The sequence below is a fragment of the Arachis hypogaea genome, chromosome 16 (genome assembly GCF_003086295.3).
Source record: "Arachis hypogaea cultivar Tifrunner chromosome 16, arahy.Tifrunner.gnm2.J5K5, whole genome shotgun sequence".
Classification (NCBI taxonomy): domain Eukaryota; kingdom Viridiplantae; phylum Streptophyta; class Magnoliopsida; order Fabales; family Fabaceae; genus Arachis; species Arachis hypogaea.
The window spans coordinates 122794864-122805963 of record NC_092051.1 but is presented as its reverse complement, the minus strand read 5'-3'; the positions used below and the strand labels follow the sequence as shown (position 1 = coordinate 122805963).

Sequence of the window (11100 nt, the reverse complement as noted above, 5' to 3'; positions counted from 1 at the left end):
GTTTGCCAGGTCACCAAAATACGGTGGCCATGTCAGCATTGTGCTTGCCGGAGATTTGCTCCGGCGAGGTCGGAGACACGCTTGTCAAATTTTAAAATCTTTTAGGGACTATTTTGTCAATAACAAAAGTCAGGTACCATTTTGTCAGCGCCAGAATCTTCCGGGTACCGATTTGGTAGTTACCTCTATTTTTAATTTCAAAACATTCATTAATCTCATCTCATTTACATTCTCTCCAATTAGAAATTTATTTTTTAATATCAAAATTTAAAAATTAAATCTTTTATAACACAATTCCTCGATATAAGACATAACTCTATATAAAAAAAATTCTCAATATCAATAATTCCAAATATAATTGCATTTGGTATTGTTCCACATAACTATTACTGGTTTTCTTTAAAAAGTAAAATAAAACAACAACTTCCATATTTCAATATCATCTATTACATAAAAGTCTGAAATATTTGTCCTCGGGTGTCTGTTGCTATTACCAACTGATCTCCTAGCATCAAAGAGAGTAGTAGCTCGCTTTCAATATTGTGCATTTGACTGTGTCATATTCAGCTCAATTTGTTCCTATTTAAAAATAGTAAAACCAGAAACTATTCAATTTATCTATCTATCTAAAACAAATGTGTAGACAGAAATTCAAGTACCTTAAGGCAGTTCCATTCCACGCCCCATAATATTTAATTTTCTATTTTGCACTGTCAATGAACTAATTTTCTTTTTCACTCACTTTCAGCATTCAGTGGTACTAAAGCTATTGGGAAAAGGGTAAATATTTGCATCATTACCTTCTTTTTTTTTTTTTCTAATTGATATGAGATATGAGACCCTAGCCTAATCTATTTTAGCACCACCTAATTGATATGAGATATGAGACCCTGGCCTAAATCTATTTTGCCTCATTACCTTCATTACATAATTGATGTTTACTATGTATATTATGTCACAGAATCTAAAGCATTTATCTAATTTACACATAATCACAAACAAATAAAATAAGATAAAATAGCAAAGGTTTACAAAATACTTACCACTATAGTTAATGCCTCGTTATTTATAAAAGACCCATCCTTTCTCTTATGTGTTTCAATGTACATCATTCTTCTACTAGGCTTCTTTCCTGTTTCCAGGTACTAAAAAGGAAGGAATAAAGGGTTAAACAATTAACATATATAATGCAAGTAAAATCACACATGTACCAAGTGTCTGTATATATATACCATCTCATGTCGCCTCCGAGAGTTGGATTTAGATCCACAAGTGTGAGGAATGGTTTGCTTGCTTCGATTTTCCTTATTTTTCATGCAAAGCTCCTAAAAATAAATATAATAACTTCAATTAAGACCAAGAAATTTTCTAGACCAACTATATATTCATCTGAGTTTCGTGACTTAGCAATCCAAGATTTATCCATTGTTGCTAATTAAACTTCAAGTAGGGAAAACAATTACTAGACATGTGTACTACTAAAAAAATATATATGGGACTTCTAACATAATAAAATACAAAGCTATAATAGACTTCTAACATATTTAAAACAAAATAGGATATAATTATTATCTTACCTCAACAAATGCTTGTTCAAAAGCAATAGCAAAAAACTGGTGAAAGAAAAATCAATACCTACTTCAATCCCAGAAACAGAAGAAACCCAACCAAATGCCTAATAAAACAGAAATTAAATCCATGAGTGAGTTTAATTTGTAAAATAAAAATAAAGAAATGAAAGAGAATAATTAATAAAGAGGGGAAATAGCAGAACATAATAATTTTGTGTAGATACAAAAATACCTATAAATATTTGATAACATATGCAAATGCAGAACATAAATAAATAGAAATATGACGAGACTGTATAAATATTTGATAACACATGCAAATGCAAATGTAGATTATTCTTTACTGATTTCCATATATGCTAATTAAAGTAAATACAAATCCAAAATCCTGTCCATACCTGATTTAGAAGCTAAATAAAATACCATGCATTGGTGGATTGCATTCACATACATGTATATATTTTACGTTAGCAGATCATTCAATTCTCGTCAATTTTCTACTATTTGTTTCTAATTATTGTGTATATATATTTTTATATACAAAATAAGGTTTTATGCATAGAAATAGTCAAAAAGTATTTATAAATGACACATTAAGTATTTTCTAAAGTAGTCTCAACCTGAAATGGTGCATAAGAGGCAAGAAGTTAGAATCACATACTTTTGGTTTACAATTGACATAGAGAAGCATGATTTCCCGGACACAGGTGAAAATCTACGTGAGAAGATCTTTGTGTAAAATTGAGTGGGAATTCACATTTTCTCCAGCTGAAGACATGAACCAAACAGGCACTTCATGTTTTGAGTATACAAGTAACTGTTACAAAAGAATAGACCACAATCGCCACATCATTATAACTAAAAAAAGAATGACTCATGTTACCATAAGAAGTATTTATACTATGCTAGTGTGAATAAAAAATTGTCTGGCCCAACTAAAACGTCTGCGAATCCCATCATTAGTAACAACCTCAGCAGCTAGCCAATGCATTTTAAGTAGTTGTACTACTGAAGTGTTAACCAATGTTATCATGCATTTTGAAATGTCCAGATATTTTTATCCAACTGAAGAGAAAAAAAAAGTATGTGAATGAGTAGTATTAATCTGTTGAAAATATTAGGCCTCTTTATATTATCCTGAATTTTAAAATCACAAAAAATGTTACTATTGATGATTGGTGATGACAGTACACATGCATGTATGTAAAGCTGGCAGAGAATAACCAGCTCCATATGCTTTATGAAAATAGTTATATGAAGTTAAATAAGAGGGTTATCAGCTTAGCAGTTATCATATATCATTAGTGAAGTAGACGCCAAAAGAAGAATTAAAATCAGGAGTTGACCACAAATCCATTGAACAACGGGTAATACATTATGGAAGCATAACAATGAATCGAAATTAAGATTGAAAAGGAGCATTAAAAAGGGTAATAGTGATAACAATACCTCTGATAACAATTCCAACTTCAGTACAAAGCTCTGCCTCTGCTATTATTATTAGCGGCTGTCTTCCCATATGAAATCTGCTCCAATATAGCCACTAAAGCTCATAGGGGAGGTATCACAGCTATAAATCATCCCACACCAATCAGTACCCCTTAAATGCTAGTTAGAAACTGAATGAGTAACAATTGAATGATAAAATAATTTCTCTGCTGGGTGATAATTGAGCAATATTAGCATATGGTAAATATAAGGGGAACCAACAATATTTATAAATAAAGAATATGACAAAATCACAGGATTACAGGAATTGAATGGTAAACTAAATGCAGATATGCTGTTCACACAAGTGACAAATCTATCAATCACGAACTTATAAAACATACTAGTAAGTGCTTGGCGATATGCCTAAACAACTGCTCTTGCCAAGATGCTCCCTCCCATCACAATCAAGTTTGCAACAATCTTTGTTGTCTGCATAAACAGCTCAGGTAACGTTAAAACCCTAAGGCGAGAAGCCGAAAACAATGCATACAGAAAAATTGAATTTTAACATAATTATTGTTAAAATAAGAATTTCATAATTATTGTCAAAGGGAACAGCTAGGACCCTGTGAAGAGAGTCAATTACTCAACTAACTGATATCATTATCATAGCCAGAGCGGCATACCCCAAGTAAACTTAAAAAGAGCATTGCTAAACTGCTAATAGTCATTAAATCATGACAACTGAAGATTTATATATTCATAAATGGTTCCATTTTTCTTTTTCCATTCATGTTTATCAAGTTTACTGAAACAAAAAAATAATAAATATGAGATATTGAACATACTAGTCAAACAATTCCAATTCTTACTCCTCCAACAACTTCCACCTGAAAAATTAATTAAAAAGAAAGAAAAAAATTAAAGAAAGAGTAGCAAAAACTATTTATGTACACACTTCACAGTAAATCAATCAATTTTTCATCCTCCAATTACTGGAAAAGAAAAACGAAGAAGAATAGAAAAAAATACTAGATTCGAATACATCACATTTGCAGATTCCATTGTCATTTTTAGTTACAAAACAACATTACAAATAGCATAGCATACTAGGGGTAACTAGCGAAGCTTTATTAGGAAAAGAACCAAGAAGTAGAGAATTCATGTGCGGAATGCGAGTTAGTGAATGAATGAATTGAAGAGTGTTTAGATTTTTGAGTGCGTGGAGTGAGAGGCACAGAGAGCTAGCTACTTCATGAAAGAGTCAGAGAAAAAATTTATTGTTAACAAAGAAGAAATATCAGCAAATTAATAGGGAAGAAAAAGAAAAAGTACCAGCGGCAGTTCAAAGAAGAAATTGGAGTGAGAGAAAGCGGCGTTGAAGAAGAAGCTCGGGAGTGAACAGATTTGAAAATGCGTTGTACCACTTCAACTACGGCGGCATCGACGTCAAAAACTGTGGCGACAACGGCGGCGGAAACTGCGGTGGCAACAGTGACAGCAACGACAGTATAGAGAGACAGATCTGAAAACATGTTGATAAGATAGGTGGCTCGATCCAGAAGCTCTCTACTGCAACGGACACGGAAGTGGTAATGGCGCCGGCGGACAATGTACAAGTATATGCAGCAGTGGGCAGGTGCTAAACCAAAGTTACTTACAAGCACAAATATATAAGTATACAATTCCAAAATTATGGACAATGTATTTTAGAAAAGAAAGAGAAGCCTCTTGTACCAGCAACATTGAATTGATTTATAGTCTCACTTTTCATCCAAAAATTTAAAGGTAACAATCATAAAGCCAAAAACCATAAAAAAGAAAGTCCAACTAAATTGTCTACTGCTATGAATCTCTACTCTAGTTTTTAAGCTCCTGGGCAATTAGAACAGCCAAATAAAAGCCAGGTTCATCTACAAATTCAGCCAAATCAAAAGAATGAGCATCTGCAACAATTTGTAAACTTGTCCTATCAGGTAGGTCTGAAACTACAACTTCCGGATACTGCTTTCGTTGCTGTTCTAACACTAGTCTCCCTTGCGGATGACTGATAATCACCCGTCCACCTACAGGTCAGATGCAAAATTACAGAAAGAATAAGTATCCAGAGCTCTGACCTAAGTTTCAAAAGAGGGAACAACAATTGAGCTAAAATATATGTGCAATAAGAAAATCTATCAAGTTTGCTACTATGTTTGGTGCACTGTTCTAATACACTTGAAAATTTTAGCTTCTATACCAAAGTGTAGTACCTAAGGAGTATTAGAAATTTGACATTTTTAATCTATCCTCTTATTCAAACTTCAGTTCAAGCAAATTAAGAGCTAGGCTTTGGTAATAGGTGTAGAAATCTTGGAATGCAAATAGCATTCTCTCCAGAGCAATTTCGTTTAATGGGGCAAAAATTATTAAAAGCTTGATGAAAGACAAGATGTGTGAAGAAGTGTAGATGTTACAATTAAAATTGCAAACCGTTTTAATTTCTACCTCATAATACATCATTAATAACCAAACTATATCCACACTATCATCCTTCTTTTAACCAATTTTGACACTATCAAACTTTTCGTCATCCAGATAAATGGATTCTTTTGAATGAATTTTAAGAAATGTGTGTAAAACATGGTGCATAAAAATCAAGTCCATTTTCAAATACACAATTTGCAGAGAAATGCAAAGTAACAAGGAAAAGAACAAACTTCAATCACAAGAGAAAAACTTACCAGGTGAACATTTCTTAGCCAAAGACCCCAAAATCTCATCAAGTTTGAAGGGCAAAGCAGGAAGAAAATAGAGAAAAACAACATCAAGAGGAGCCCATTTCTCTGGAACATACACAATCTCTCCTTGCCAACACTTAACCTTATCATATTTCTCTTTAATAAGAGCCAATATCAGAAGTGAATCGTGCACCACAAAAAGAGACTTACACAAACCCACCAATGTATCCACAAACTCTTCAGACCCAGTTAAGACTAAGACCCTTGAACCCTCTTCAACATTCCCAGCAGATACAATTCGTTCAATGCTTCTCTTGAATTCTACATTAGAATTTGACTCAACAGAATCAAGTATAGACCAGTCCTTTTCAACAACTTCTTCAATGTAAACAACGGATGCAGAACCCTCAGGGATTGAAACTTGGGCATCTGTGTCTGACTCAGTGGCTTGCAGCAAAGTCGAAATAGGCTTAATGGGTTTTGATTTTAGGGAATTTGATGAAAATTTGAAAGCACTGCCACAGAGATAAACATGTTGGTGCTTCAATTGAAGGTTTTGGTGGAATTTGCATAGTGGTGGGGTTATGGGGTGGAAGGAACCTACAGAAACAGAATTCATGGGAAGAAAGAACTGATTTTTACAGGTGGGTTTGCTCTTAAAACCGGATCCTGATGCTTAAATCAGTGTCTTGGAAGTAGAGAATAGAGGTTAGAGCTTGGGTTTGGATATTGAGGACTTGCCGAAAGAGGTTTTACTCAGAGAAGACATCCAGACAGGATATAATTCCTGGGAGATGCTGCAATTTTCATTTATTTAAGAAAAATATCAGATCATTAACAATTTTTTTATATTTATCTTCCATTTAAATTGATATGATAAATTTTTTATTTTACTTAAAGTATTGTCTCTAGCCTTTTTAATCAAATTACAGAAAATTATAAATAATTCTCAAGAAAAATTTTACATTCGATATTTTGGTTCTAACAAAATTGTAGAAAATTAACTTATCTTATAATAATTTTTTATTTAAGTTATTTTGTAATAAAATTTATTTAAAATTTATTTACTCTATATACATATTAAATTTTTTTTTACTTAAAACAGTAAAAAAATTAATCTGTCTCTGATTTAAAATTTATTGAAGACCAATTTAAATTACTCATTTAATAAAAATTTATAATTTGGTCTTGGATAATTTAAAATTTTTATATCAAGTATTGAAGACCAAACAGGTTTACAGGAGCAAAGACAAGGTAATACTTAAAGACTACCATAAGGTGGTTTGCTATTATAGATAAAATCATGATTCAGATTAACTTCTTCTTTCTGGCTGAAAGTTTTATATCAGAACTTCAAATTATATTATTATGAGTCTTTCTTAAAAGGTTATGATGGCAAAAAATATGTTTATTTGCTTCAACAGGAGACCAAAACTAGTAAATTCACGTGTAAAATTTTAACATCATACCTGACACAACCAATCAACATTCAATTCATATTAGCTTGTTCATAGCTTATCAATTGAAAGGTGGGTTCATAAGAAATAGAATAAGTAAAAGCCAAAAGGTTACTGTTGAGCATAATTAAATGTAAACAAGCTAATTGGCTCTAAGGTTATATGGAGACAAAAATGATCAATTTATCATTTGTGTAGTGGTCTCAGTGCCAATTATCATCTTCCCACTTCTTATCTATTTCGTGCTCCATTAAATAAACCAAAATTCTCTCACAACTTGTTTAGACCAAAGAACAGTAAGTACCTGTATAGAAGCTTTGGATGCTCGATTCATTAGTGGAATTATACAATTTAGTTTTCTAGCAATTAAATTTATATTAAAATATAAAATATGCAGTTGATAAGACTTATTTAGACAGGAATAGATTAGAACCTAAAAAACTTGGTACATGGCTTCGATTTGCTTCCTACACCAGTTGATAAGGAGTCCAATTCTGTTGCAAAACATTATTACTTCTTCTCAGTTAACATACTCTTGCTTATTAATTTAGTACACTTTGTTCTAAAGCTGTTAAGAACTTAAGGAAGAAGAATATCATATTTACTTGAGTAATAAGATTTTAGAGATTTTAGAAAGTTTACCTGTATACACTTTCAGTTAATTAATTAACATAGCAAGCTTTTAATTTAAAGAATAAAAATTGCTTTTGAGTTGTAATATGTTTAGAAATTTTTTATGTTCACACTTGGATGTTTTGAGTTCATTATGAAACATTTTAAAGAAAGCAATGGGGGCAACCACATAAAACATATGTAGGTATATTTGTGTCTGTGAGCATGGGAGAAGAAAACTCCTCCTCATTAAGCTCCACAGCAGACTGAATCTATAGTTGTTCTCTCTCACACACATACGTACATAAAAGTTTCATAACAGTGTGGATAAGCTTAATTTTTAACTCATTATTATTACATTTTATAGGCACAAAGGAAGAAGTTTGCACATAAGTAAGAGGAACCCATAAGAACTAGAATGCTAAAAAACAAATTTTTCTTGAGTCCTCCGTTAACGAGTTCTGAATCAGAAGGCCGAACAGGGGAAACCCTAGAAAGAATAAGGATTTAATTTTCAAGTAGAGGGATCCAAGTGGGAAGTAGAAGAACAAGGAGAGAATGGCAATTGCGGAGGGTGGTGTAAAAACTAAAAACCCTAACCCTAACCCTAGCCGTCACCCTTAAAGAAGGGGGGGGGGTGTTTGGAGGACGGAGGAACACATAGAATTTGAGAAAGGGTAGCTTCAAAAAAGAGAGCGATAGAAGGGCAACGCTGAGATTATAAAATCTTTCTTTTCCATAGTTTTTTTCTCAGATTTTTATTGATTTACTACAGGAGTGACGTTATAAGCATAGTTATCATAACCAAATCGGCAATCAATCCGGTCATATGACCGGGTCAGCGGGTCACTGGTTCAACCGGTGGGTCACAGATTCACCCGGTTGACCCGGTCATAATTTAAAAAAAAATAAAATTATATGAATGAAATTAAAATTACGTATTAAAACTTAAAATGCAAGTCTTTACAAACATAATAATCAAATATTAATTTTTAGACATAACTAATGATGCAAAAAGAGATAATAAACTAGTTTCTAGTACAAAATACTTTCTCCATTTAAATAAACAAGAGCAAGCAAAAGATAACACAAGCAATAAATCAAGTCCAAGTGATCTTAAAATCGACATCTATATCTTCATGGGATAAATTTGGAACTTGATCAACATTTTCCTCATTTTGATTTGCATCTATATCTTCCATAAGAATCACTGCATTATGCGGAACATCAGAAACAGAGAAAGAAGAGTTTGAAGAGAGAGGTACAAGAAACTAGTGAATTGAATTAACTTCATCTTATTCTTCCATCAATGAATCAATTTTACACACCTCTTAGAGGGATGCAAGAGCTTCATTTATAACAGAGTTGGAAAAGAGAGAAAGATCAGAGATCAGAATAACAAATCCTAACTAACTGTAGCAAACTGATTTTGTTATTGACCAACTCTCTTATCTCTTATCCCTTAACATACGGCAACAAAAGATTTAGCATTCTTTTAATCAACACAACAAGGTTCAGTAACAAATTCAACTCAACTCAGTTATCCAGCAACAAATTCTACTTCCAGCAACAACCACATTTATGATATGTTTAGCTTCAAATTCAACTTACAGCTGACAACAAATTCTACCTCTAGAGTTCTAGTAACAAATTCAGCTATGATAACTATGATAACTTTCTGGCAGCAACAAAAACTTAAACTATGATAACTTTCAGGCAGCAACAAAAAAAAAACAAGAAAATTGAAACAGAAAGAACAGGGGGAACTCACCAACAAATTCAAGGTTCATGATAATCAGTAACAAATTTCAGCAACACATTTCATTTTCAGCAACAAATTATTTTGGCAACAAAATCAAAGAGCAGTGATGCAGCAACAAAATTGAAACAGAAAGCACAGGGGGACTCACCAAATCGGGTTGCACGAAGGAAGTTGACGGCTAAGGAGAAGCTGATGGCGAGGGAGAAGCTGACGGCAAGGCTCGAAGTAAGAAGACGATAACGAATACCAGTCCACCGGGATCTGTTGCCTCTGCTACCGGCGACGAAGAGCGCAGGGAAGGGAGAGATCGAGACCAGGTGCGAGTCAGAGACCGTGAGAAGCAAGAAGACGATGACCACCACCACCACTCGAGGTGAGGGGACGAGGTGAGGCCGTGAGAGACTGAGAATGACGACTGTCGAGGTGAAGGGAGAGACGAGAGAATCACGAGGTGAGGGTGAGTGCCAACTGCCGAGCTAGAGACGGAGAGAGCACAGAGACTGGCTGGGTTAGGGAGGTTTCCACTCAAACTCTCAGAGTCAGTCTCAGGTTTGGCATTTGGGCACTAGGGTTTCATCGAAAGGGAAAGGGGAGGGGGGAGGGGGCGGCTGAAACGATGCCGTTTCAGGTATTTGGGAAAATATAAACGACTCACATCGGGTTAAATTAACCGGCTGAGCCACCGAATTTTATAAAATCCCGGAGGGTCAAACCGAGATCGATCGAATCCATTGTACAACCGGTTTAATAAATGATTCGGTCCGATCAAATAACCGAATTTTCAGTTAGCTGACGAGTCGAACCAGATCTGATATGGTTATAAGTGAATACATCACAAAATAATTAACATGGCATGATATCTAATAATTGATTTTCTTCCCCTCAAATTTGGTAATGTAGATTATTTTAAGTTTTTAACGTAGTTTTGTTAAAACCATTGCGAGTTAACAAATGAAGTAAGCACAGTAATAAGGTTTACTTACATTCGTTTAGAAAAGATCAATTAGAAAGAATCATATTGCTTAGCATATTTTATATTAGGTAAACAATAACCTTAAAAGGCACTTATTTATTATTATACCATATATTCATGTGTTTTAAATTTTTTATATTTTTTTCCTTATAATTTAAGATGTTAAACTATCACTTTGTTTCCAGAAAATTATTTGTACAGTTTTGAATTATTAATTTATTATGGTCAAAAAAATTTCTAATTTTATAAGGTGTCAAATACCAATTAGCATGAGGATTGGATTCTCATTATTTCACGGCTCACGTGCTCCAGTTCATTTAGGTGAGTGATCACGTGAGTGAAAATCTAATAAATGATGTCAACATTTATTTATCACATTTTTTTATTTAATTTTAATATACAATGACGGTAAAATAATATATTACACAAACAACTAATTGTATAGCTAATTTTTAGATTCATTAATTAAAAATTTATATAAACATATAAATTTAATTAGATTAATATGTAAATTTTTTTATTAAAATCAAATTATTTTTTATAATATTTTTTAAATATGTGAATATAAACAAAA

At 33.0% G+C, this 11100-nt stretch overlaps 2 protein-coding genes across 4 annotated transcripts; both read right to left on the bottom strand.

Annotated features, from left to right (window-relative positions):
* Positions 1-300: 300 nt before the first annotated feature.
* LOC112754825 (uncharacterized) lies at positions 301-4574 on the bottom strand. Of its 2 annotated transcripts, XM_072221040.1 has the most exons (8): positions 4338-4574; positions 3851-3892; positions 3404-3491; positions 3021-3141; positions 2233-2339; positions 1233-1325; positions 1044-1145; positions 301-579 (listed from the first exon to the last, which is right to left on the bottom strand). In XM_072221040.1, exons 5-8 carry the CDS (start codon positions 2260-2262, stop codon positions 535-537), a joined length of 270 nt encoding a protein of 89 aa, XP_072077141.1. In that variant the 5' UTR covers positions 2263-2339; positions 3021-3141; positions 3404-3491; positions 3851-3892; positions 4338-4574; the 3' UTR covers positions 301-534. The 2 variants fall into 2 exon arrangements, with proteins under 2 accessions (XP_072077141.1, XP_072077142.1); XM_072221041.1 differs by lacking the exon at positions 3851-3892 and having other exon boundaries at positions 2233-2388; positions 4338-4477.
* A 135-nt stretch (positions 4575-4709) lies between these two features.
* Positions 4710-10187, bottom strand: LOC140172860 (uncharacterized). 2 transcript variants are annotated; one of them, XM_025802608.3, is made up of 4 exons: positions 9702-10187; positions 7613-7673; positions 5726-6519; positions 4710-5068 (listed from the first exon to the last, which is right to left on the bottom strand). In XM_025802608.3, the coding sequence occupies exons 3-4, from the start codon at positions 6339-6341 to the stop codon at positions 4863-4865; spliced, it is 822 nt and encodes a 273-aa protein (XP_025658393.1). In that variant the 5' UTR covers positions 6342-6519; positions 7613-7673; positions 9702-10187; the 3' UTR covers positions 4710-4862. The 2 variants fall into 2 exon arrangements, with proteins under 2 accessions (XP_025658393.1, XP_025658392.1); XM_025802607.3 differs by lacking the exon at positions 7613-7673 and having other exon boundaries at positions 9702-10168.
* Between the last annotated feature and the right edge of the window lie 913 nt (positions 10188-11100).

What these genes read in the sequence shown, in the direction of transcription:
- LOC140172860 (XM_025802608.3), bottom strand. Translation starts at nt 6,341, where the DNA reads ATGAATTCTGTTTCTGTAGGTTCCTTCCACCCCATAACCCCACCACTA. An exon ending in GGCTAAGAAATGTTCACCTG is followed by an intron (nt 5,069 to 5,725) that starts GTAAGTTTTTCT and finishes TCTGACCTGTAG; the next exon opens with GTGGACGGGTGATTATCAGT.
- LOC112754825 (XM_072221040.1), bottom strand. Translation starts at nt 2,262, where the DNA reads ATGCTTCTCTATGTCAATTGTAAACCAAAA. An exon ending in ATGTCAATTGTAAACCAAAA is followed by an intron (nt 1,326 to 2,232) that starts GTATGTGATTCT and finishes ATTTATTTTTAG; the next exon opens with GAGCTTTGCATGAAAAATAA. An exon ending in CTCGGAGGCGACATGAGATG is followed by an intron (nt 1,146 to 1,232) that starts GTATATATATAC and finishes CTTCCTTTTTAG; the next exon opens with TACCTGGAAACAGGAAAGAA.